General features: G+C 41.4%; 1 protein-coding gene across 6 annotated transcripts in view; it reads right to left on the bottom strand.

The window, feature by feature from the left end:
- The window catches only part of AMOT (angiomotin), a 64,642-nt gene that overhangs the window by 13,479 nt on the left and 23,363 nt on the right, over positions 1-27,800 (bottom strand). For all 6 annotated transcript variants that reach the window (XM_032250780.1, XM_032250777.1, XM_032250781.1 and 3 more), the window contains 6 exons: positions 24,795-25,305; positions 20,036-20,180; positions 18,703-18,795; positions 14,128-14,273; positions 3,514-3,663; positions 2,257-2,447 (listed from right to left, as the gene is read on the bottom strand). In XM_032250780.1, the coding sequence (XP_032106671.1) occupies positions 2,257-2,447; positions 3,514-3,663; positions 14,128-14,273; positions 18,703-18,795; positions 20,036-20,180; positions 24,795-25,305 (1,236 nt within the window). The remainder of the gene's footprint in view (positions 1-2,256; positions 2,448-3,513; positions 3,664-14,127; positions 14,274-18,702; positions 18,796-20,035; positions 20,181-24,794; positions 25,306-27,800) is intronic.

The raw sequence follows: 27,800 nt of genomic DNA, 5'->3' as shown, positions 1-27,800 counted from the left end.
AAAGAAAATATAAAACTTTTACCATGGAAAGGATCAAAAGGCAGAACCTTGGTCAACAGCTACATTTAAGATTGACAGAAAGAGGAGAAAAACAAGTAGACAAAAGGAATGAAAAGAAACGTTGGAAAAAAAGGCAGAACAACCCATGGGTTTTGAAACAAAGTTTTCTGAATATTACCTCTCAAATATAAAATCTTATTTGAAAGGAAAGAGGAAAAGAAAACCAATCTCCAAGGTAGAGCAAAAGAAGCACTATCACTGGAAAAATAATATAATCCTAGAAATAGGAAGGTCTGGAGAAATCACCTAGGCCAATTCACTTATTATACAGAAATTTCAATACAGTCTCTCTCTCAGTGTCTCCTGTGGGTTGGATTGGTAGCATGCCAGAAAGACACACTGTCCTGATCTGGAATGTTCACCTGTGGAACTACCAGAATGTGTTCTTTCTAGGTGGGAACAGGCTGTGTTTTATCCTACTAAGTGATAGGCATGCAAATTTTGCCAAAACCAGTGATCAGATGAAAACTTTCTACCCGATGATTGAAAGGAATTCAGTTTAAATTAAATCTACCTTATGGGAGCCAACAGATTCTGAAAATCCATCTGAAAGGGGTTTACCCAAATACACAAAGCTTTCAAAGGAGGAAGGAAGGAAAGGAGTTTCTTTATACAAGACCCCCAGTGGCAACCCCCTAGCTTTCCTGTATTTTGACCTGGAATCTATGCTGAAGTCAGCACCATGAACCCTAACTTTCCAGTATTTTCTCACACTGCACACTCTCGTGACCTGTATGTTTCTAAGCTTCTGCCTACAGGTGATAAAATTACCCTGTATCTTTACACCTCTCAATAGTAACAATGTTTTTTCAGCGTCAGAGTTTCTTAAATAACCTCTGAACAAGTGCTGCATGCAGGTGTTTCCTTGGGAGCTGGCAGGTAAAATTACATTGGATTCTGCTTCTAACCTGCCTACAAACTTCAAGACCACCTTCTGGCAGAGCTGGGGCTTCTGTGCACTCTAGTATGTATTGAGTATGCCTTGCTTAGGAAACAAGGCCAGGCAAACTTAAGCCCATGAGGACCTCAAAATCAAGCCACAGGCAGCTTCCATCAGTTTGAAGCATGGATGATATCTGAAGACAAGCAGATCACATTAGAGAGATCTTTCTAAGAACTGGAGTGGGCTTATAAAGCACCGGCTCAGCTCTTAAGCACTGAATCTCCCCACTTCTGATTTGGCTGAGAAGGACTCAAAAATAAATGTATCCACTAGCCCTCCACACACATACCCCAACCCAAAGTCTGGCAAGCTCTTCCAGAGTCTGCTAGTTTACCATGTTTAGGACATTGTTGAAAATAACACCATGGTTTTAATAACTTTCTGGATAGAGACCTATCTGGGTGCAATATGCTGCCACCTACCTTTGATACCCAATTCCAGACTAAGGCTCTGGTATCGCCACAACCCAAGTCATCACCTGACTTGAATTTAGTTTCTGTTGTTTCTTTTTTTCTATCTTTCTTCCATTCTTTTCACCCCAGCTGATGACATGGGCAGCAGCAAGATAGACACATGGGGTAAGAGCAACTATTTCCTCCAAAGGCCAATAATTAACTTTTATAATTTGAAAAGGGGAACAAATAAGAAGGAAAAAAAAATGCTCCCGCCACTTTCTCTCCCTTACCAGATGGTATGTGACTGTTCACATGTGATGAGCTCATACACATAGAGAATGTGGCGCTCAAATACTGACCTTCCCAAAGGGCAGGGATGGGTTCAAGTTCAGCACAGCCTTTGACATACCTTGGAAAAGCCAGAGCTATCAAATGACAGCAGCCACTACTGAGTGGTATTTAGTTTCTGAGTGGCAGTTTCTCTGGAGGAGCTTTCACTCCAATCCTGGGGCTAAACAGTCTGCATATGTGGCTGGAAGAATCTGTGGCTCTGGGGAAGGAGAGGCTCAAATGTTCAGCTGATCCCATCTGCAGTTATTCTGGCCCTGAGGAAAGCTGAACTATGATTCTAATAAGTTTATAAAGCAACTTTTATGTTCAAATCCCTGACCCTCTGTCTCCACAGCCATTCAGTCCCTGCATAATCAGATGAAAAAAAAAAAACACACTTAGGCAGAAGTTGGTGGTGGTGGGGGTGGGGGGAACCAAGAATATTAAAGAAAATAAAACACTAGATAAATCTATGCATCAGTGACCTTTCTGTTCTTCCCACTCATGCCACACAAGCTGACTACTTACCTCTGAGCAGCCACAGTTGCAGCAGCATCCAGAGCAAAATGTCTCATCACATTCTCCTCCAAATACTTCTGCTCCCACTTTGTCATATCAGCTTCCAGAGCCAGAATCCTCTCCTCTTTCTCCCGAAGAAGCTCCATCAGCGCAGCGGCACTGTATTCTGAAACGCTGGTGGGCTGACAGCTGCCCTGACGCTGTTGGGGCACATGCAGAGACTCCTCAAGTTAGTGAGAGAACCATGGTGTCTGAGCCCCTATCTTGGAAAGGATTACTGCCCAGCCTACTTTTGTTTCGACTCTGATTCAGAAAGAAGCCAGGGGAATTCGGATCTCCTCCTAAGGCCACGGGACTTCCTATTATGGGCTTGAATGTGAGATTCCCTTGGCCAGGAAAGGGGCCTGCCATATCAAATTGTCGTGTTACTCAGAAAGTAGATTAATGGGCTGAAAACTGCTATCCCTGCCTGCCAGCATAGCACACAACGTAAATGGGAATTTAAAAATCTGGCCAGGTACAGTGGCTCACACCTGTAATCCCAGCACTTTGGGAGGCCAAGGCGGGCAGGTCAGGAGTTCAAGACCAGCCTGGTCAACATGGTGAATCCCCATTTCTACTAAAAACACAAAAAGTTAGCCAGTGTGGTGATGCATGCCTGCAATCACAGCTACTCAGAAGGCTGAGTCAGGAGAATGGCTTAAACCTGGAAGGTGGAGGTTGCAGTGAGCTGAGATCATGTCACTACTCTCCAACCTAGGCAACAGAGCAAGACTCCATTTCAAGAAAAAAAAAAAAAAATCTAAGATTTAGTTCCTATCTTGCCCATACCTTGTTGTGGTTATCATTAATGATTCCTGCAAAATTTTCTTAGTCTTGATTTTCATTCATCTAAAACTGAAGAGTGGTATGGCCAGATGATTTCTAAAGACCATTTCTAGTTCTACAATATCAAGGCACGTATTTGCACAGCAGCTCTACTTCTCACAAAGTCTGCTGTTCCTGGAATTCATGTAAAAATAAAAGGTGCAAGATCATAGGCTTAAAGGATATTTCTGAGATAGGAAGCTAAGGAAACAGACTTTGTATTCATAATTGGGAGGTGCTCTGGAGGAAGATTCGGTGGGGTAGAAAAATGTAAAGATGAGCGAATGTATACTTTCAGTTTTCACGTCAAATGCCAACTGAAAAATAATCAACCAGAAATAACACCATTTTCTTGCTTTTTTTTTTTTTTTTTCCTTTCTTCCTTTAAGTTCTCCATACCTGCTGAATTCTCAGGGATTCCAGTTCCCTCTCTAGTCGTGTCCGGAGACGGTGCTCTAGCTGCTCACGTTTTTCACATGCTGCCTGGAGCTGTACAAGGGCCTGCTGCATCTTCTCCACCTTGTCAACGTACACTTGCTTCTTTTTCAGCTAGAAATCCACGTTGGGTAATTTGCAAGATGAAAGGAAAAAGGGCAAGCAACGGGGTCAATTATGTATCCCCCAAATCCAGCCTTCTGTTTAATCTCTTCTTATATGGAATATTTTTGGGGATGGTTTATCTTATTTTGGTTATTGCAGTAGGCAAATGCTTTAAAATGGGGGATCTCCAGAAAGAAAGGTTTGCTTTGGTATGGAAAGGAAGCCCACTCCCTTTTATGTAGTTGTCTCTTCTCCAAGTGGGAGTAAAAGGGTGGTCAACTGCTGAAGGTACAAGAAGGTCAGAATTATCTTTTTTGAAGTCTTTGGTCCTGGTAATCACCCCATATAGCCCACCACTGCTCTTCTGGAGAGTTTCTGCTTCTCAAAAGTAAGGGTGTCGTGTGATGGTTCAAAAGTCTTTAGCCTTCACATTCCCTAGTACTGCCTGGCTAGTTCTTTAGGTTATTTCTGATTGCTACTTGATGAGCCTGAATTGGAGATCCTGGGCTACAGTCTCTCAAATTTTATTCTGGAACCTTAAAAGATCCAGAAAGCCTAAAACTAGTGAAGCAAAAGTGAAACTAAATGAGTCAAACATTATTATTCCTCTTTGCAAGCCTATAAGCCATATCCAAATACAAATGTAAAAGCAGGTAGGGAATAAGAATATGAGTTCTTTGTAACCTTGAAGCTTATAAGCAAAAGCTTGGCTGTACGCAGATAAAATAATGAGAAAGATCTCAGAGCTCTTAAAGAAGATATGTATACTCTCATTACCCAGAAGACAGGGGAAAATGCAGGCTTCCCACCTTGTTAATAAATAAGCAGATTATGCTTCTCATAATACTTGTACTGTACCCTCAATGCTAATAAATCAACTCAGCTGTTCCCAAAGCAGAAATTCTGCCAAGTGGGGCACATCTGTCATTATCCTTCTGATGGGAGTTGATATTAGGGATACCTTCATTCTTCAGATTAAAATATAAAAATATTCTTGATAACCTGGTCAAAAAGAAACTCAGGAATCCGATTCTGACTTTTCAACAAATTCCCAAGCTCTTAAGTTACCTAGGCAGATAATTGTAACATAAGAAGTTACGCACCCTACCAGCATTGCCCAACAGCCACTTAGCTGGGGCCCAGTTGGCAGAACTAACCTGACTCCCTCATTGCAGAAACCTCACGGTAATGAGTCCAAATCACTACTTGCTAGAACTTCCAGTCAGACAGTATTAGCATGTACTGGTGGGAAAACCCTCCTTGTCTTATAATGCCCCTCTACTCAAATTAGACTGGCTGATGTTTCTTTAAGTGGAAGGAATCCTATTTGTATTTTCCTACCAGGCCTGTAGTATGCCTTGCCTAGGTGACTGGAAAACAAAAACTTTTTGACTTTTGTTGTACTTTCTTGACATTTCCTTTCATTCCAAGCCTCAATCTAGCCTTGTAAACCACTGGAGATGAATTCAAAGCTTAGATGTTTTTATCCATCAGAACTTTTCCTAGAAATAAAACAAACAAAACATCATCATACTCTTTATCTCAATAAGTTTAAACCTTTCTTCCCTGGGATTTGTGACTATTTGTAACAACACTAACTAGAGCAACAAAAACTTTTGCCTCTGCCTTCCTATTTGCCAAGCTTTGAATAATTGGAGAGAAGGAAACATCCTCTATCCTTTACCTTTTGGGTCTTATAATCCTCATGAGCAATTTAAAGCTGAATGCATTTATTTGTGAATTGCTCTGAAAACCCTAAGGGAGCAGAGCAATGTTAATGTAGAGAATGTTAGCTATAATTACTAAGGCTTACAGCAGTTATACTTAAAGGCAATTAAATCTAGATAGCAAGTAGTTCTTGCCTTGGTGGTAAACTACTGCAATGCAAGCTGAGAAAATTGAAAAATAAGCAATCCAGGGCCATGTGGATTTCTTAAGAAAGGAAACCTAAATGTCTAAATATCATAGCAAAAGTGCCCCCACAATAGAAGTCAGTGAGGCAACTCTCTGGAAGGGAAATGCAATAAAGGTCCAGGGAGTTCTCTGAGTTGGCTGAAGATAGGCATGCAGGTCAGATAAATTCCACAAAGGAGGCCAAAAAATATCTCATTTTGATTTGCCACTGGGATGATTTTCCATGAGGTAGCAGGACCACTGTGCATGGCATAGTTCTCCCACCTTACTTAAAAGGAGAAAATGTGCAACTCACCCATAAGCATCATAATCACCTAGTAAATGCTTACTCTCTAGATAAGTTAGGGTAGAAAAAGACAACTCTTACATGTGATCAGTGCAAGATCCTAGAGATGCAATCAACAAAGACAACCATCTTCTAAATTACACTCTCTACATTTTCTTGATCTTATCTACATGTAAAAAGGAACAACGACCTATTCGCTTTATTGACTTCACTACTATCTTGGACATTATGTGCTTCACTTTTACCTTGGTCATGACAAATCATGATGTATCTTTATACAGATCAAATGAGATGATGCATTAAGTGCTTAGTAGAGTGTATGGTACAGAAAGTACTCTGGGTTGTTTGTTCTTTTTTAGAGAAAAAGTTAATACCAAGTCATACACATTCCAACCCTCTCAACTTTGAACACTTGCTCCAGACATCCTTGACATGGCTATCATTCTCTCAGTAACTCTAATGATCACATCAGTATCTAATTAAAACAACAGAAATATAGCCAATTTCCCACAGAAAGACATATAACACTAGGCCTCAAATATTTTTATGTTGCAAATATCTTTGGATAGCAAGTTGTTCATTGGAAATACAGTAAGAAGCAACTATTGAGTAGCTGCAAGGATACCATATTTCTTTCCAAATGATATGATTTGCAAGGTACCTCTGCTTTAGGAGAAAGAAATATCTTACCTAAGATCAAAGGTACTATTTAACTAAAGACCCTTAGGCAGAAGTAATTGTCTTTCTCTCTATCTCTCTCTCTCTTTCTTTCTCTCTCCTTCCCTCTTTCTGTGTTTGTGTATGTGTGTATGTGTATGTGACACACACACAGATAATACATATCAGAAATATCTATCTAACAACACAATGAAAGGTAAAGGAACAAGGTGACAATCAGGAGGCTTGCATTCTAGTCCCAGCTCTGCTATTAATAGCAACTTGCTTTCTAGTCTCAGCTACAGAGAACTCATTTGTTTAAAAAAATGAGGGGGGTGTCAGGAGTCAGTGAACCAAAATGGCCAGCAGCAGCCCAAATACAGCCATGTCCCTTGATTTTGTCTATAGCTGCTTTATAGCTACAATGGCAGAGTAGAGCAGTTGGAGTTGCAACTAAAACTGCATGGCCCAGAAACCCCAAAATATTTACTATATGGTCCTTTAAAGAAACAGTTGGCAAACCCCTGGAAGAGGTTTTCAAATGGTGTTGCAGAGTCCTAGTGTTTGATGCAGGTACTTGAGGGGTCACTATGGTGGGTGGGTTACATCAGATGGCTCCTCTTTTATGAGCTTTACATATTAGGGTTCTGTTTAAAATTTCATTTGAAAAAAACAATGGCCAGAGCTTTGTGTGTGTTGTATTCACATTCATTTTTGTTGTCTGTTATCTGTCTATTATATCCAAGGCACTTTTACATCTATCTCCCCTCTCTCCTTTAGACCAGAAATGCTGCTCTGTCTCATCCATATCTCAAACCACTTGATGCTTTTATGTTCACCACCCAGTCTACTGTCACACTCTCTCCTGTTCAGCCTAGATATGGCTCTTAAAAATGCCCTTTTCAATCTAGGCTTCTACTACCTCAAAATTCTACCAGGTCTACTATGCAAATACTCAAACTTCATATTGGTCTGATCATTTCTTCATCCCTTCTCACCAAAATCACTAAACTCTCCAAGAGTTCTTCCTTGAATAATCTTACCTGATCCTGACTGCTGCTTTTCTCTATAGCTTCTCATCCTGTGTCCTCTATTAATAGTCATTTTTCAAAGATTTTATTCATGTATGGATTCATTCATTCATTCAATAGATATTTACTGAATGCTTCTTATGCATCAGGCCCTATTCTACATATGAGAGCAGGAGGGATGTAGTGGGAAACAAGACGAAGTTTTTCCCTCAAATGAAAGGCAATATCCATAGGCCACTTAAGGGCAGAGCCCTTCTATTTTCCTTGATATCGCTATTAAGTTCTAGTTCTAGTTTACTGGTCACTATATTCTTGGTGAACAGTTAATATTAAATAACTGTTACATTCAAGAACAAAAATGAGCACAGTATAGCTTATCTACAACACTGCAAATATACAAACAACAAACACATATCTCATAAATGTATTTACTTTGTTTGACCCAGTCAAGATAAGAGTTTCATATCATTCCTACTCAGAGATGAGTATTTAAAGAGAAATCATAAAATTGGGAGGAAGAACAGTGAGAAGGCAATCTACTGAAGCATAAGGCAAATACTCTTGAGCTCAATCAATCATGTGATTTTCCATTACACTTCTGTAATATTTTGAACCAGTTCCCAAGAATTTGGCAGATCTCTTAACCCCCTTCTGACTCAGGAAAATCTGATCCCTGCAAATGAATACCACGTGATGGCATCTCTTTCCTCCTTCCAACAACTGTGGGTGTCTTTCAAACTTATTTTTTAAAGGATGGCTATATACAAAATTACTTCTAGAGCCCCATTAGTCTTAGCCATTTGCAAGGAAGTGACTTAATAATTTAGCTAGCTACCCATTTATTCACTGGCGGACAAAGAACAGGGTTAAAATGTTTTAGATTTAAGAGATCTGGTTTTTCTTCTAAATTTATCATTGACTATATCACCTAATCTGTCTGTACCTTAATTTCTTAATCTGTCAAATAAGGATAACACTTGCAAGGTTCTTTGGGGGGATATACTAATATATCTATAAATATTTTTAATGTTTGAAAAATACAAACAAGAAAATACAGATCAGTACACAGAAAGGACAGACTATTAATACTAGCTGGATGACCACCAACATATACACACACTCCATTGGCTAAAAGACATTAAGGCTAAAAATACAAAACTAAGTCCATTGCCTTCGTTGTCTAATTTTCCTCTTCCCTTCTATTGTCCACAACTCCAAACATTATTATACAAATTTCACAACTGAAGTGTACTTTTATTGCTATTCTCCTTCATACCACTGGTTATACGTTGCTCCATGAGCCTGATTTTAGTTTGATCTGATTTAGTCTTGCCCAGGAGCCACTGGATCCAAGTAAGGGTTCATGTTGAAGCAATTTGGTAACACTACCCTGGTATTAGCAAGCTGCCTCTGTCCATTGCCAGTAGGCTGTGGTCCACTGCAGATATTAAAAGAATTGAAAAGTAAAACAACCACCTCTAAAAACTTGCTACCTCAGGAAGAGAGCTCATGTTGTAAAGAAGACTAAAGAGAAATCCAGAAGGCTTCCAATTTAGGAATTTCGAAAGCCAAAATCACAGGAAAGACTAAAGAATTGAGCTCAAAGAGGTCACTCCATCTCTATTTGGGGGTAGACATAATTTCTTTCTTTTAACACATTGAGTAGAAAAACACCTACTTAAAAGTAAATTCGACCAGACGCGGTGGCTCATACCTGTAATCCCAGCACTTGGGAGGCAGAGGAGAGTAGATCACTTGAAGTCTGGAGTTTGAGACCAGCCTGGCCAACATGGTGAAACCCTGTCTCTACTAAATACAAAAAATTAGCCGGGCATGGTGGCACATGATTGTAGTCCCAGTTACCTGGGAGGCTGAAGCAAGAGACTCACTGGAACCCAGGAGGCAGAGGTTGCAGTGAGCCGAGATCACGCCACTGCTCTCCAGCCTGGGCAACAAAGTGAGACTCCATCTCAAAGAAAAAAAAGAAAAGAAAAGAAAAGCAAATACACTGAGATAAATAAGGAGAATGTCATCCTTAGATAAAATGCCCTTCAAATAAATCAGTAATGCACCAGCAGAACACCTTGGAAGATTCCTGGGTGGATATGTATTTTACCTGTATCCTATCAACACTCTAAATGCACACATAATTCATATCCTTGGATCTTCCATCCAAATCTATAATCCATCATAATTACTGGGTAAGATTTACCTTCACCAATAAAATCCTATTGTTGTTTGAAAATTATTTTGAAGTATTAGACATATAAACATCTATGTCTATGACATCTTCCTCTAATATCAGGGAAGGAGGAAATTGGTTATGATAGTTTGTGGATAGGTGTGGTAGCAGAAAATTATGTATCTCAAATAAGTAGAAGGGGATCTAGAAAGAACAGAAAATATTAGCCCTCAAGAACAATGGTGGAAATAAAGTAAAACAGTATGAATTTGGTTTTACAGAATTGAGTAGAATGGCGACAGGACTCTAGAAAATGCACTGGGTAGTCCAATACTAGCTATCAATGTGACATCTAAATCACCACTAGCCACTACGGTTCAGAAAAGGTTAACATTTGGGCCCCTTCTTGTTGAATCTCTATGGCTTTCATTTTAGCCGAAAGCCAAAGAACAAGGCTTACTGGCTCTCTCTGCCAGCCCTCTCACATTCCACACTCTCCCTTCCTGTGCACTCAGCTCAGTAAGCAGCCCACCCGCAGCATCTTCCCTCTTTGATCTTGCCAAGGCCTTTTTCCCACCATCCCTGAAACAATTACCCAAGCCGCTTCCACTCCGGATCATCATAAGACAGCAGCCAGCCAGAAGCCTGGGCTGCCTTGAGCCTTGTGAGAGGATATGCCAGGCATCCGTTGAAACTCTCCAGAGAGGTCAAATTGGTAGGGGGTGGGGAGGCTCTCTTTGAATGGGAGAATACCGTGGTTGCTGTAGGACACAGAGCTCTTTTGACTTGGAGTTTAATGAGCCTTCACTTCAATAGGACCTACGTGTCCCGAAAGATAAGGGCAAGGATGGAAAGGCACCATTTACCTCGTTCTGCTGCTGCTGCAATAGGAACACAGGGTACATGCTGGTTCAAGGCTTGGATAAGAGTGACTTACCAAGAAAACAGGTCTGATTTACAATTACAGTGCTATCCCCTCCCCAGGAAGATACTTTCCTGGATGTCAGCAGAGCGAGATCCATGAAAGAATGCACTGAACTTGGGGGCAAATGGAAGCTGTGATTGCAGGAGGGAGAACGTTCTTTGTAAACCTGAGGCAACATTTCCATGTAGAGTTTAGAGCACAGTGATTTTAGAGAACCTCAGGCAAGAGACTTTAAGGGATTAGCAAGAAGGAATGAATTTCAGGAAAAGCATCTAAATGAGATCTTTGCAAAGAGAAAGACATAAATAAATGCAAGAGTCCTCTAGCCATTAGTCATAACCTTTCCCTGACCACCTTGATGCAATGAGAAGTAGTTACCTGAGTGATCTTATTCTTAGAAAGCTGAGAAATAGTCTCCTGACAAAAGGTCTAATCTGAGAAAGTGTCCCTAATTTTGATTTGCTAAATAGGCTAGAGAGGTTTTCCGTGGAAGAACTTCTAAGGCCTGAGAATAAAGGAAAGTTCATGATGCCATTTGTAAGCCATCACTAAATTATCTGTTTATATGGAACATAGGCAGGTCATCTAACATATCCATCTGCCTTCAAACACAGCCTTACTTGAGCCATTTCCAACAGACAGAAGGATAACTCTTCCATTCATGAATATCCTTCTTGGTTTAGAAATGTTCAATGATTTTGTCAAGCAATCACAGTGAAGACTCCTTCCCAGATGTGTTCCAGAACTACCTGTTTACCTCAAATACCTCCCTGATGTTCCAAACTGAAATTTCAGCCCCAAAAGAGCAAAACCTAATGAAGATTGAGTCACAGCAGAAAAGCAAAACTATAATTAGCAATTCCTATATTTAAGGATAATATGCAAAAGGAATGTTTTCCTTTGAACAGTATAGAAAAGACACGACAAACAGCTTCCAGGAGCAAATCCAGCTCTGAGAGGCTGCTACAACAAAAAGGGAAATAAGAACCAGTTGATTTTCTCTGAAATGTGGTCTTCCAAGCCTTTATATGTGCTAGAAGTGAGCCGGCTTGAAAGTCTGAAGACATTACATGGCCTCTGAGATTCCGCTGGGTAGAAGGTGGTAAACATGGTCTCCCAGTCAAAGGTTTCACCTTCTTTAACAAGAGCAACTCAGAATTTCCTAATGATTAGACTCCATGTGAAAGCACAAGTTGGATAAGGACTAAAAACTTAACAATAATCGATGAGCTCATTTGAGACAGATGCCATCATTCAATCCCAGCTCAATTTTTAGAACTTCTTTAGAGTGTAAAGCTACATATTTTGGGGAGGGCCCTGGAAAACTACTAAAAATCTCTAGGACTAATGCCCAGAAAAGCCTCAGAAGTTTGAAGCCAGGAATATATTTCAGGCAACCTTTTCAGCAAGGGCTGCACAGTGGGAACTAGAGATGAACATTTTCTCCCAACACATATATTATTTTCATTATTTTAAAACAACCAGTAACCACTGTGCCCTCAGATGTTGCAAAGAAAAATGGTTGCAGACGCTCTGTCCCTATTTATCTCCAACTGGCTGAGCACCCTTCCTGAAGGGGTAGCAGGACTCTCTGTACACCCTAATCTTGAAGCAATCTGGACAAGTGTCTCATAGTCTGTTGAAAAGAAAGGCCTAACGAGCGAAGCAATTTTTTAAAAACTTAAAAGATGCAGAGGTTACTAAATCTGAACAAGCACCCACATTTTCCTTTTGGGAGGTGAACCAAAGGATGATTCAGACAGGGAGAAAGGCAGCAGGGTTTAGGGAATGAAGAGTCATGAGATACCAGTTTTATTTCTGGCTCTACCCAAGATGGCCACGTGACCACCAGCAAGTCACTTCTTCTCAGCAGGTCTCTTAGTTTGCCCATCTCTAAAAATGTCCAGTCTTATCCCATCCTATAATTTTCTCTGGAATGTCCTCGCAAAAATGTGAGGGAAAGAAACATATGAGGTAAAGCAAAAGGATGCGCTAAGCTCCTTAAATCTAGATAACAGGTAAATACAAGTATTCCTCATTTTCTGTTAAGCAACTTAGCATAGTTCTGATGTAGACAACTGATGAAGCAAGACATTAACCTGATTTTATACTACGGATATTTTAGCAAGTCGGGCTAAGGGATATCATGAATTAGATGGCACTACCTACTGGTAAAGTTGAATTTACAGGCCAACTCCAACAAGCATTTTAATATCAAAAAAAGAAAGCAGAAGAAATTGGTAAGTTGGGAAATCTCCAGGAACTAGACTTATTCTTACTGAGGGAGAGGAAGCAGGCAACAAATGAAGGCAGGAAAGATACCTCATATATAATAGCCAGAATACTATTTAAATGCTAATAATTTTCTTTTGTTTCAAATCTGTACATTTTTCAACTTGTTATGATGGAGGCTATTTTTTCCCCTAAAACAATTCAAATTTCAGAATAGGAGTCTCTGAGATACAACATTTTCTTTACCAAGTTACACTTTAGCTTCAGTTTTTGCTGGAACACACGGATACCCTGAAGGGCAAAACATCTAAGAGTTAGTACTCCAGTGCAATAACAACTGACATCCAAGATGAATTAATGACAAGCCAGAAGCAAATTTCCCTCTATTTCACATGAGTACAGTTTAGTGTTGCAATCAAATAGCATCTATGTCAAGCCTAATCAGATACACATTAATCATATGCTAATAGTTTGGGGGGCCCTTGCATTTGTCCAGGGAAGGCTTCATCTCTGCACACAAATAACTGACAAGTCCATTCTTCTGCAGAACTGTTTTTTAGAAGTAGCCTCTGAGAACCACAGCACAGCTTTTGGCCAGTGCATTTTTTCTGACATAAACTTCAAACTATCCCTGGGTCCCATCCTGCCTCAGACCTCCGAAGATTGCTTCTATTCTAAAGTAACCTGCCAAGTCAGTCCAACAGCAAAAGATATGGCCAGCAAGAATCATTTCTGGCCTGAGAAGGGACTGAGTTCCCACTAAGCTTGGGTAGACATGGACTGTTCAGATTTTAAAATCCTTAGAGTACTTTAAGCTACCTAGAATTGTTTTCTAGTTTTATAAAGTTTTAAAATACCTTTAAGGGTAGAAATTAAAATATACATCTATACATAAACATATCTATACATCCATATCTATTTATATATCTGTCATAGGCTTAAGGTAGGGCTAGGTATAGAGTAAGAGCTTGGAGTATAAGGGCAGTTAGCTTATTATATGAATAAACAAAAGGAAATTGTTTCTTGACCCTGTTGATTTCCTATTTTGGAGCAAAAGAAAAGAATTTACCAAGAAGAGAAAAGAAATCAAAGTCCACTCACATCATCACAGTGGTAACTAGGATCATTAGATGGCCCCTCCCTACTAGGGATTATGCAGCTGCCAATTCACCACAATGTGGAGCCCAGTGTCCCTGATTTCCCAGCACTCCCATCCCCAGGCTCATGCTACCTGAGGAAACCATACCTCTTCTTCCAGCTTTACCACCTTGGCCTGGGCATTACTCAGGGCCTGGTCTCGGATTTCAATGTGTCGTCTTTGGTCCTCATTGGTAGAACGGGCAGTGGCCAGCTCTGCTTCCAGCTTCTCCTTCTCACGCTGGCTTTCTTTATCTGTCAGGACATTAAACATTAACACTGCCAGCCTGGAGCTGGCTCAAGGCCTTACCTGAGCAAAACTGACACATCATACCCTTTACTAGACAGTCTACTGTTTTGGTGTACAGCTGAAGAACCAGTATATCTAAGATCTGGATTCTATCACTGGCTCTACCAGTAAATTGCTGTAGAAATTCAGAAAAGTCACTTAATAACTTAATGGCTGTTGAGCAGAAGCAATGAGAAAATAGATGTAACGTGTCCCAAAAAGTATTAGGCATTACACAAAGAAGAATACACACACAAACACACACACACACGCACGCACGCGTGCGTGCGCACACACACACACACACCCCTACCTCAGAATAAAAGGTAGGCTCATCCCCTCAATTTTATTTCTTCCGAATTGTCTTACACTGGCAAAAGAGCAATTAAGCTCAAAACATTTTCCCCATTGTTTCTTCATGACAGTACATTAAAGGTAGCTAAAAATTACATTTCATAAAATGGATAAAAGTTCAAGCCCACCCTTCACACACTAACATTGCTTTGTAACTGAGATCAAGTCTACTAGACAACATGTCCTCTCCAGAGAAAACCTAACTCAACCCACTTTATCTCAGCATCTGCTTCCTTTGGGAATCCAATGTCTTTTAAAAGATAATACAGTAAAACTGGAAGCCATGCTATGCTTTTATCCTACTCCTTCTCAGGTAGGATGGGATAGGTGTGGAGGGAGCACTGGAAAGAACAGGGCAAACGTAGATGGAAAACATCAGGATCAGAGCACTTAAGGCAGCCATTTCACTTGAAAAAACATCCTCTATTTGCGAATCTCCCTTTCTACCTTTAAGGCTATTAGAGTTTGAAAGTTCAGATTTTTTACAAAAGTAATCCAATATGCTTGTGTGCTTACACACACACATTTATATATGTGTATACATACATATATACAAAACATGTGTGTATATATATATATACTTGCATATATATAAAAACGTGTGTATATTTATACTTGCATGTATGTGTATATGTGTATACAGATATAATCTATGACCTTAGAATGGAAGAGCTTAGTAGGGTTTTAAAGAGAGCTCAGTTGAGCAGTGCCTATATAATGAGGATTTAATAAATATCTGTGGATGGATACAAGAAAAATAGAGGGAGAAAGTACCAGTATGAGACAGTAGCCAAAACTATAATTTTTAGGAGAATGAAGGAACATGATCACAGGCTAGCATTTGCATAAGTTAATACAGATTTATAAGTAGTCTCTAAACAGATTTTAAACTTTGGTCCATATACGGTTCTTATCTCAATCTGCCCTCTTCTAGTGGCTGGACGTACCTTGTTCCAGTGCCCACAGCTAATGAGAATATCAGAATATTACAACTGAATTGATTATCATTGAATTCCAATGAGGTAATTCTCACTCCTCACAAATGATCACTTAAAGATTTCATTGCTTGGTCCTAGTTGTAGATGTCTGATAGTGAAATGGACCCCTTGTGCTTCCAGCAGGGGGAGGGAAAAAGGAACCATTATGAAATATGCCAGAGTATTCTGTTCTTAACAAGGCCTGCCACCAAGAGAAACTATTTAACCAGAACCCAATCTATGAGTTTGGGGGATTTTGTTTGCTTGTTTGTTTCCAGAGCCTAACTGACCCAGGGGAAAGGAAACCCTCAACTCCAGTCTGCTCTGGCCTTCCACATGAGAGATGGAAATACCCAGTTGAAGCCCTCTCTTGTGATCCTGCATCACCTAAAGGGGTGAAAAAAAAAAAAAACTGAGATGCACTTGTGACATATGGAGGCACAGGCTCACTAAAAGACTGAGACCTAATCATGGGTCTAGAGCACTTCCCTTTCCCCCAAATTTTACCATCATTCCTGAAAGGCCTCTTTACCACAATGCCTTTTACCCCATACATAAGGTCTGCCATTTCACACGCATACACACAAAAAAACCTAAAAGCCATACTAAAAGGTAAAATATACAGTTTGAAACGTCAAGGCAAGCATCAGAACCAGACTCCGAGATAAAGTAGGGATGCTGGAATTAACAGACTGGGAATTTAAAACAAATATGATTCATATGCTAAGGGCTCTAATGAAAAAAGTAGATGGTATGCAAGATCAGATCAACAGTATAAGCAGAAAGACAGAAATGTTAAGAAAGAATCAACAATGCTAGATAGTAAAACAGAGGTAACAATACCATCTTATTTAACCTCACAATACTTGCAAGGATACAATGAGATAGTAGATTGATTTAGGTGAAATAAATGCTAGAAAGCAAACCAAACACCAAAGGAACTTACTACATAAAGCAGATAATGATCATCATCACCATGATTAATAATGACAATCTGTAGCTTCAAAACTTTTCATTGTGATACAACAAATTTTGTACATTAATTTTTAGAATGAAAAGGTTGAGACTCACCTGAGCTTTAAAATTAGCAATTCCATGTTTCTGAATCAAATCATTATAACTACAGGGGACCATGACAAATGTAGTTATGTTCCATGTCTTTCCTCTTCCTCTTAACTAAGGCAGACCTCACACCAGAAACTCAAACAAGTAGTTTTGATTTCTTGAAGGTTAAGGGTCCTTCATCTGGAGACTTAAACCTTAAGTTTCAGGAGAAAAGTCAATAGGGCAGCCTCACCTTCCTTCCCACTCCGACTTTGCATTTGGAAAGAAAGGGACATTTGTTGAATACATATTGCATACCAGGTATTGTACTAACTTAATCCTCAGAACAACCATACAAGGAAGGTACTATTCTCTTCTAAATTTGCATATGAGAAAACAGACCCAGACAGCTTGACTAACTTGCACAAGGTCCCACAGTTGGTAAATAAGTAGTGGAGCCCCTATTTAAGCCCAGACTGGTTCTACTATACCAGGCTGCCTTCTCCTAGGGCTGAGTTGGTTTGGCTTCTCTAGGATTCCTTCCTTCTGCCATAGTTCCAACTATGCAGGGCCCTGTCAATGTCCAAAGCCAAAAGAAATTAGGAGGGACAAGAGTCATGCCCTCTTCCCTGGCTAGTTGGTGAACTTCACTTTTCCCTCCTAGAGCCATTTGACAGTCTTTTGCCCTGGCAGTACAGTCTGATCTACTAAGTTACCACATTTTATAAACCTGTAGAAGAGCTCCTAGGACACCTGAAATACCATGTCCATACAGAGAGGAGTATGATCTAGCTGATCCACAGCAAAGAATCTATACGTTTTATTTGTTTCGATCTGAGAGGCTGCCACTCTCTTTCTGCCAGTGAACTAGCTTTGAGAGTCACTGTGACACCACAAAAGCAATTTCACAAAAATTTATACTAGGTACTGATGACACCAGAAAAACTACATTCCTTACTCTAAGATATACTGACAAAGGAACAGGAGGTACAGGGAAAAGAGGAAGAAAAAACCTGTTCTGAAGCCAGAGCACAACAGAACAACCCAGGAAGGGAGGGCAGTATTGTAAGTGAAGATCAAACGAACTTGTAAAAGCTGGTTAGAAGCTGCATGGAATGAGTTGAAAGGGTCATTTGGAGATCTAGCAAAGATGGAAGAAACTGACAAATCCCTACTGAGCACAACTACAGCCAGAGCTACATTGAGGGAGGCTGGGGGTAGAGGAAACCAACCATGGGCATCTGCAGAAATGAGAGCAGTTCATCTGTTTCCCGTCTCCCCCCGCCCCCCACAACTAATTCTCCCTGTGGACTCAATCCACTATGAAGTTTTTATTGCTGGTTTTATGAAGGCAACTGGAAAGAATTAAGCATTGTCTAGCTGGGTGGGGTCCATTAGAGGCTGATAAAAAAGAGGATTAATTCATTGTCATGGTCCTAGGAGTATTTCCAGGCAAAGAAAACACTATTATGAGGAAGACACAGCTCTGCACTCCCCCACATCCTCCAACTCTGTAGCCAGAGTCACTGGTTCAGGCCATAGGAGTAGCTCCCCTTGTAATCTGCGCTCTGTAACAATAAATACTAGATGCTTAACAAAGGGAGCCCCAGGTACAGATGAAGTATTCCAAACATTAATCATCAATCCTGCATGTTAATGCCATCTCTATCAGAGCCAACACGTGGAATCTTCTAAGAAAATCCCTTCAACACAAAGGGACCTCGTGTTCAGTAAAGCTCTTTATTCAGCTAGCAATGACACTAGCAGTGGTTTCAAGGGGTTTCTCTAGTTTAATGCTGAAGGAGCAATGTGATGTGACGAGATGTTGTGGCAAGCAGCCTTCTTGGCTTAGGAGGAAAAGAACAGAATCTTCCAACTTCATGCCTGAATAGGAAAAACAGTTCTTAGGTGATACTCACTCTACACTGGCTGTTCTAAAAGGCTAAAGAGAACAGTGTAATCTTTCATGCACCTTGCTCCCAACTGCACATTAATACCTGTTTCTGAAGCTTGCACTTACTTTTTGCAAAGAGCTGTGAAATGGTTTTTCTGGTGTCCTCTGACCCCTCATATTCCTTCTCTGCAAGCTGCTTGTTGGCAGTCTCTAGACGCTCTGTGGAATTTGGAGAAAATCAACAGGGTCTCAAATATAAACTTTCATGCACATACTACTGGCCCTCTAAATACTGACCTTTGGTAAAACAAGCCTGTATCTCCTTGTTAAACAGGAATAGGTAACTAACACAGGTTTGCAAATGTGAATCCCAAAATACTAGACCATGGCAGGGGAGGAGGAGGTAAGTATTTAATGCTTTCATTCCTCACTGCCAAAACCTAAGTTAAGTGCAGAATTCTAAATTCCAATGAAATTATCCAACCCCAAATATATAATGATATCTTTCATTAACCAGGAAAAAAAACAGCATCACATTTATAAAGTCTTTAAACTCATGTAATGTCAAAGCTAGAAAGGGACAACTGGCAGCATGTAGTTGGGCCCCCGATTTTAAAGATAAAATAACCAAAATTCTAAGACAGACAGCAACATCCTTGGGTGGGCACGGTGGCTCATGCCTGCAATCCCAGCACTTTGGGAAGTCGAGGCGGGTGGATCACCTGGTCAGGAGTCCAAGACCAGCCTGACCAATGTGACAAAACTCTGTCTCTAAAAATACAAAAATTAGCCAGGCATGGTGGTGCACGGCTGTAATCCCAGCCAGCTACTCGGGAGGCTAAGGCAGGAGAATCGCTTGAACCAGGGAGGTGGAAGTTGCAGTGAGCCAAGATTGTACCACTGCTCTCCAGCATGGGCAATAGAGCAAGCCTCAACTCAAAAAAAAAAAAAAAAAAAAAAGTACCATCCCCAAGGTCAGTAGTTTTGAAGGTGCTGAAGGTGCTTTAAAGTAGAAATATTTCCCAAAGTCTTCAATATTATCAGATGAAAGCAAAAAATAAAAGAAGCCAGTGAGTCCCGGAAATAAGAAAGGACATTATACTCTTCAAGCTTGCACAGTCAAAGGGCATGCCTCCGCAAAACTTGTTAAAAAGAAGAGGTAGTACTTATTGTGGGGGTAGGCCAGGTGGGTCCAGATGTCCCAGAAGGGATCCTGCCTAAGACATCAGCTCATTGCTCATAAGACCAGTGAGGTGTACCCACACTTTGATCAATCAAGCTTGGGACTGAGCATTATTACAGTCACAAAAAAATTAGCCTGGCACATGCCCAGCCATTTACTGCCCATACCAATGGGTTGAACAACCCCAAAGAACCTAGCTGGATCCTACTCAGCCCTTCCCTTCACCACCCTGCAGCTGCTTCAGAAGTATAAAGACAAGCCCATTGGTTCCCTCACCTCTCAGATCCCTGTTGAAGTCATGCATCCTCCGAATCTCGCCCTCTAGCTTGTTTCTCATGGCTTTCTCTAGGGCCTCTCTTTTGGAGGATGACTTCACGAGGTTCTCATATGCCTCTGAGACTCGCTGGATTTCTGTCTCCACCTTAACAACAGAAAAAGGAAGATGGTGGTAATGGTAGGAGATTGACGGGGGAAAATGGTCTGAAAACATACATGCGAATTCTCAGTGACAGCTTCTCTCAGGGCTCACAGATGGCCAGGAGGAAGCATAACACAGTGAGATGAGAAAAGTTTCAAGGAAGGATCTCCAAGTTCAACCATAAGCTTAGTAATTAATTCACTGTGTCATGGTCTTTCCTTGGGTTAAAAAAATATACATATGGTTTCTGCCTTCAGAGGAGATAGTACAAATAAATTTTATAAATAGTTATTAATGATTTTAATTTCTGAAAAAAACTCTTAATTTTGAAAATATTAGTAATAATATATATAGTATGTAGATACTTTATTCCAAACCATTCAAAGGGCTTTCACATGTTGGCTCCAGTTTGTGCTGATATCTGCCTAGGCAGGATACCGCTTCTCATTTTAGTAGAGAGAAAAGTTAAATTGCCTCTAAAGAGCAAGTGTCAGCAGTAGAGACCAACCCTAAAAACCCCAAGCCTCATGAAGTAGTCCAGTTCAATTTAACAAACATTGACCAAGGGCCAAATATTTACATGAACTTTTAAAACACTATTGGGGGGTGTAAATATGAATGAAAACATTCTCATTGCTCTCAAGGAGGTTTCAATCCAATCAAATGAAAGAATATAGGGCAAGATACATCTTTAAGAAATGTAGTAGTGCCATAAAGCACAGAGAAGGAAGAAGTTATTCCTGGTTGGGGGAAGTGGGGAGGAGAACACTTTCTGGGAGGAGGTGGCACTTAGAGTCAGATCCTGAAAGCTGGGTCAGATTTCAATGAGCAGAGGTGAGGGGAAGGGTATTCTATTCTGAGTAAGCAAATGCATTCCCAGAATGACCAGTCGTCTAATTTGGCTGGACACTGTGGGGTACACAGAAGGAAGCTGGCGAGATATGGCTGCTAAGATAGATTGGAGTCAGATCATAAAAGGCTTTTAATGCCAGGCATTTGGACTTTATCCCAGAGTCAGTGGGAAATCAGTATAGATTTTTGAACAGAAATTCGTAATCAGAGTTGTGTTTTATGACATCCTTGCAAATCTCATAAAATGGGGTAAAAAAACTCAAGAGAGAAAGTATCTTGCCCTGAATCAGCCATAATCAGGCAGAAAACGAGAAATTAGACTCCAGAGTCTTTCTGTAACTAGTATAACTCCATTGCACATATAATAACCACACAGATATTTGCATATAATTTGTATAAGACAAATAAACCCATGGCCTATTAAGCAAATTTCAGATTAAATTGGACTCTGCAACCATTCTGCATTCCTCCTGTGTTTTCCACTATCCTCCTTAACAAAGCTCTGGGTATTATATGGGGAGAAATATCAGGCCCCTAGTGGGACACTGGGGGAAAGGTAAGGTTGCCAAACCAGTAAGATTCAACCCGCCTCCATCTCTAAAATTCTGCCAGAGACAGGACTGCCTGAAAACAAATGAGGCTTACACCACAGAAAAGAGCAGACTCAAAAGTGTTTTTCTCTTCACAGATGGCACCAAGATAGCAGCACAGAAGGTGAAAACTGGTGAATGGCATTTAGAGACAAGATCTGCAAGGCCTGTGCCTGATGAAACTTTTGCATGTAACTCAAGCGCTCGGTAGAGAAAATAAACATTTCCATCTGAAAGAGCAGGCTTGGTGTTGGTCTGCTCTAGGCAGTATTTACAGTTCAAGGCTGTCCAGTCGCACACAGAATGTCACACCTGGAAGGCAGTCCCTTTCCTCAAGGTGTGCAGACTGCTATTTCAAGATCTTATACTATTCCTTCCCCTACCACCTGTGTAGATACTGTATCCAAAAGGGCAAGTCGCACAGCTCGCAGTGGGGCCTTCCAGGAAAAGCCATCACAGAAGGATATATCCACTGGTTTGGACTAGGTGATGGTGAGGGCAGGAGAGAGGAGGGTGGCAGCAGGTTTTCCAGACTTACTCTGCCTACTTAGTCCTGTCATGAGCCTCGGGCCTTTTCATTTCCTCCAGCTCCACCTGGAATCTACCTTAATTTTCTCCACTTTCCTTCTTTTCTCCTGTTCCACCTTCCCCTCTACTCTACCTGGACATGGAGTCAGCCTCTACTTCTCCCAATACTCAAGCTGTTCCAGTTACACTTATTTAAGGCATCTTTTCCCATCTTGGGGAACACACAACAGCAATCCTATTCTGCTCCTCTTCCCTATCACTGGCTGAACCCACCCCACCACAACAAAAAAAAAATCAGCATGGAGGCAGGGCACGGTGACTCACACTTATAATCCCAGCACTTTAGGAAGCCGAGGCGGATGGATCACGAGGTCAGGAGTTCAAGACTGGCCTGGACAAGATGGTGAAACCCTGTTTCTACTGAAAATACAAAAATTAGCCAGGTGCAGTGGCAGGCGCCTGTAATCCCAGCTACTCGGGAAGCTGAGACAAGAGAATCGCTTGAAACGAGAGAGCGGACGTTGCAGTGAGCAGAGATCAGGCCACTGCACTCCAGCCTGGGCAACAGAGTGACACTCCATCTCAAAAAAAAAAAAGAAAAAAAAAAAAAAGAAAAAAATCACCATGGATCCTTTGGCAAAAAGGGCCTGTAGAAGAGCTAGGTTCATCCTTCAGTGATTTTATAAAAAATTGGCTGGGGTCAACCTGAAGAGAGAGTTTGGAGAGGGGGTGTCAACTGTTAACCTAATCAGCCAGATTGGGTTTCTAATTAATTTATTCCACCAAAGTGATGGGGGCAGGGATATAGTTAAAATGAGGGGTGAAAATACAAACTCAGGGAAATGCCGGGAAGAAACAATTCTCAGACCACTCCAACAACCCTCATCTAGTTTTAGGAAAACTAATGGACACGGAAGCCATTTTCCTATATAAAAATCCTCTACTGTTAATAAGCCCTTGTCCCCTTTAGGCCCTAAGATTTGGTGTTTGTTTACAAATACTCAGCTTCATTCAGGCCTCTGAAATTTCCACTCCTGGTGTCTTCTAAGGACAGAGTTGCTGGACAATACAAGGCATCCTCCCATCCCTCCCCGACCTTCACCCTCACCTCTCTGAACAATTCACATTGTAGGTAGATCAAACCACATGAGCTTCACAATAACAAAAGCTGCAAAGAAGCTGTCAAAGGCATAACCCTATTCACCAGCAGCCAATGGAAGCCAGAGAGCTAAGGTTCCTCGCTTAGGGTACTCCAGAGCTCAAGTCCCAGCTGCAGGAGGAGGGGCGAGCAGAGAAGAATGTAAACTGGGGATACACTCCTTTTTCTATTTCCTTAGCTTAGGGCTGTCACCTGTCACCCAGCTGTGGTGCTAAGCCCCTCCTGCTCCCCCCCACAACCAGTGAATGAGAGCAGATGTTGAATTTGAGCTGCAGGGAGGGACCAAATCAAAGGGTGGGGAGGAGGGATTGCTGAAAGACAATTACTATGAGAACTCCCACTAGGAAAAGTATTCTGAGCCTTTTCCAGAACAAGGCAGGACCGCTCTAACTTCAGCTGGTGAGATTTTTTCTAGGAACTACATTTATTTTTAAATTTAAAATTCAAATTTATATTTGGGAAAATGTGACCAAGACAATGAGCCTTAAGGTGCCATCAGGTCCTGTACCTACACAGGCATCACCAATATTCTTATCAAGAAGTATCAGCTGGGCACAATGGCTCACACCTGTAATCCCACCACTTTGGGAGGCCGAGGCAGGTGGATCACCTCAGATCAGGAGTTCGAGACAAGCCTGGCTTATATGGTGAAACCCAGTCTCTACTAAAAATGCAAAAAATTGCCGGGTGCAGTGGCTCGTGCGTATAGTCCCAGCTACTTGGGAGGCTGAAGTGGGAGGACTTGCTTGAGTTCAGGAGTTCTGGGCTGTAGTGTGCTGTGCCTATCAGGTGTCTGCACTAAGTTTGGCATCAATATGGTGACATCCCGGGCACAGGGGACCACCAGGTTGCCTAAGGAGGGGTGAACCGGCCCAGGTCAGAAACAAAGCTGGTCAAAACTTCCATGGTGATCAGTAGTGGGATCACACCTGTGAATAGACACTGCACTCCAGCCTGGGCAATATAGCGAAACCCCATCTCTTAAAAAAAAAAATACAAAAATTTAGCCAGGCATGATGGTACAGGCCTGTAATCCCAGCTACTCAGGAGGCTGAGGCAGGAGAATCGCTTGAACCCAGGAGGTGGAGTTTGCAGTGAGCCAAGATCGTGCCGCTGCACTCCGGCCTGGGCAATAAGAGCAAAACTCTGTCTCAAAAAATAAAAAAAAATATTAAAAAAAAGAAGAAGAGAAGTATTGCTGCTTTTTGGAAGTCTAAAAGAATCAACCATGTTTCTTCAGGGCTATGGCATCTAGAAAAACTGCATAAATTTTTTCCTCCTTGTGTAAATGTAAGATTTTACTTCTCCTAGGTATATAGGTAGAAGGCTTTTTCCAAAGTTTGACCCATATCTAAACCTCAGATATAAAAATCCAGAAGACCTGCCATAAGTAATGCTGGGATTCACAAGTGGAGACTTAATATGGGTATTAAACAAGTCCCACAAATAAGATTTAGAGACCCTGATACCCCAAAATGGAAGCCTCACCTTCTGCAGTCTGGCCACCTTCTCATAGCATCCTTCCAACTCCTGCCGCAAGTTCCTGTTCTCATCTGAGAGGATCTCAACCATCTGCTGGGCTCTGGAAACAATGGCAAAAGGGTCTGCTGGCACTGGCTGATAAGAAGCAGAGGATGGCTGAGCCCGAGGCATAGCTGAATAGGCTTCTCCTGGCTGCTGTGGTGACTGCTGCTGTTGGTGGTGATGGTGATGATGGTGCTGCTGCTGCTGTTGCTGCTGTTGCTGACTCAGGCCAGGTTGGGAGAGACGGTAATGATCCCCCTGGTGAGCCTGATTAGGAAGGAAATGCTGCTGCGGCCTAGGCAGGTGAGCTGAATGGTCTCCCTGGTTTGGGACCAAGGGGTGTCGGCCAGGAGACAATCTAGTGGATGGTGGAGATTGTAGCAAGGGCAGGGACCCCCCAGAGGTCAGAGAAGAAGTAGGGCTGTGAGGCTGAGAGTTCCTGGCTGACAATGGCAATGAGATGTCCTGTGCTGGCCTGTAAAACATGAAGGGCAGGTGTGGGTTACGTTCTCTCCCAAGGCATTGGGGGAGAAGGGCACACGAAAGTGAGATGAGGAGGCTTCTGAGGCCTCCAGGACACATGCAAAATGAAGAACAGGTAGGGTTTGACTATGTGGAAGTCTAATCCTGCCTGCTCTATCTCTGCAAAGACAATTGCCCTTTCCCGGCCTGACCTTCTGTGACTCTGCCTGACAAACAGAGGTGTGATCCCATGAGGGACAGAGCCAGACAACCTCCATGGTCACTTTGTGAAAATCGTAGTGACACACACCTGTAGACCCGTTGCTCAAGTCTAAACATTTCAAACGATTCTTTTACAAGGTAATTTTCATCTCATTATTTTAAATTAAACCTTTTCTGACATTACGCATGTGGTCCAGCACACATAAAGATCCTAGTTTAGAAATTATGTTCCACTTGCCCGGAAAGAAAAAACAAACAGCCATAAAAACCACCCCTCATCTTGCTATCTGCAACTCCCTTAGGTAATTCATACATTCACCAAAAATCTATTCCAGGATAGGTAGATACTAGTAGTAGAGACACTAGATAATCATTATTGTTTCCAGTTGTTAGTGATTTAATGATTCCCATTAGCAGTAACCATAAAAAGACTTGAAGAGGGATACAAGCAACACTAACATACTATTTTTGATGTAATGAATCACCAAATGTAGGAACCGGAAAGGCCTTAAAGAAAATTACTTAGTTCAACTCCATCATTGGACAAATGGGGAATGAGGTCCAGAAAGGGGAGGAGATTTGCCAAATAATAGAGTGGTAGTACCAGGGTAGAATCCTTCTTTCCCAATTCCCATTTTCTGGCTTTTTCTACTGCCATAATGCATTGATTTCTGTGCACTGATATTCAGATTTCCAGCCTATTGCTCATAGAAAGTTCCAGAAAGAGACTTTTGGTACATTGTTTAATGTGGCTCTCCCATTTTTATACCTAATTACCAGGTACAAAATGCTAGTACCTAGGTACAAATAATTCGTACCTAATGACTATTAGCCATTAAGGGAAACAACGATGTGGATGGATCACTTCCACCATCACCACTACCAGGAATAGTATCTGTCAGTGTGCACTGAAGGCAAAAAGCTTGTTCACCCCCCAGCTCATGCCCAACTATCCTCATATGCTCCCATGTCCTGTGGATACTTGTTCTACAGTTGATATTTCTCAATCCTGGGAAGACAGATGGCTAAGTGCATGGGATCTGGATCCCAACAGAGGGAGTCTGGAGACCTCTTCTACTGCTCACTAGCTGTGTAACCTTACACAAGTTACTTAATCTGCATGAGCTGTTTTTATTCTTGAGGTCACAAACAAATTGCAAAAATACTGGGGTCTTCTCATTTTTGGCACAGTAGGAATTACAAAGAGTCTCTCCTCTACCTCCCAGTGAGATAAGCTGACCTTGTTAGCTTGTTACTTAAAGGATATCCATTTAATCTTTTCAGTAAATTGCATAAAATTCATGGTGAAACTGGGACAAATCACCAGAAGCAATTAACTTTTAACTGGCATTCCAGATGCTAAAGCACATTCCTCCCACACACACTCCAGTTACCATTACTGTTCATTTATCCAACTCTACAAGAGATCTTCACTAGAAGGGCTTTTTATAGCTACAAAATCATTCCAAACACTTTCTCACAGATACCCAATCACATATATCTCTCCAAGAGTCCTCAAACCTGTTCAAACCCTGGATTCTGTCCCTCAGCCCCATCTATGCCTCTGGTGTACCCACATTCTTCTAATCACATACATCTGTCATTATAAATAACTGCCAAATATTGTGGAGGACATGCAAACTACTTGGGCACAGAAGAACTGACATGGTACTCAGGAAGCAGATCTCAGTGCACAACTGGAAAGATTCTGCCATACACAACATTTTTTCCCCAGAGCTCAAAGCACTCATTCAATCAAAAGCCTGGGAGTTATTTATACATTTATTTGGTGAAGAGCTCCTATTTTCCATTCTATGGATCTTCAGTTTCCTCACAGGTAAAAGACTATGTGCTCTCTTTCCTGTTTGAATGAGAGCTATTGCAATTTCTGCATGTCCACAGAGTTAAAATATAATGTCCTGAGATTTGTTGGGGCTTGTGTCTCTTTTCTGCTTTGAAGGCAGAAAAGAGGGGCTGGGCCAGGTATGGTGGCTCACCCATGTAATCCTAGCACTTTGGGAGGCCAAGGCGGGCAGATCACAAAGTCAGGAGCTCAAGACCAGTCTGTTCAACATGGTGAAACCCCATCTTTACTAAAAATACAAAAATTAGCCGGGCGTGGTGGTGCGTGCCTGTAATCCCAGCTACTTAGGAGGCTAAGGCAGGAGAATCACTTGAACCCAGGAGGCGGAGGTTGCAGTGAGCTGAGATCACACCACTGTACTCCAGCCTGGGAGATAGAGCAAGACTCCATCACAAAAAAAAAAAAAAAAAAAAAAAAAAAAA

Source organism: Sapajus apella, unplaced genomic scaffold (assembly GCF_009761245.1).
Source record: "Sapajus apella isolate SASKATOON/1434 unplaced genomic scaffold, GSC_monkey_1.0 scaffold73, whole genome shotgun sequence".
In the NCBI taxonomy this organism is placed as follows: Eukaryota; Metazoa; Chordata; class Mammalia; order Primates; family Cebidae; genus Sapajus; species Sapajus apella.
The sequence above is the reverse complement of the archived record's forward strand: the minus strand, read 5'-3'. Positions and strand labels throughout refer to the sequence as shown.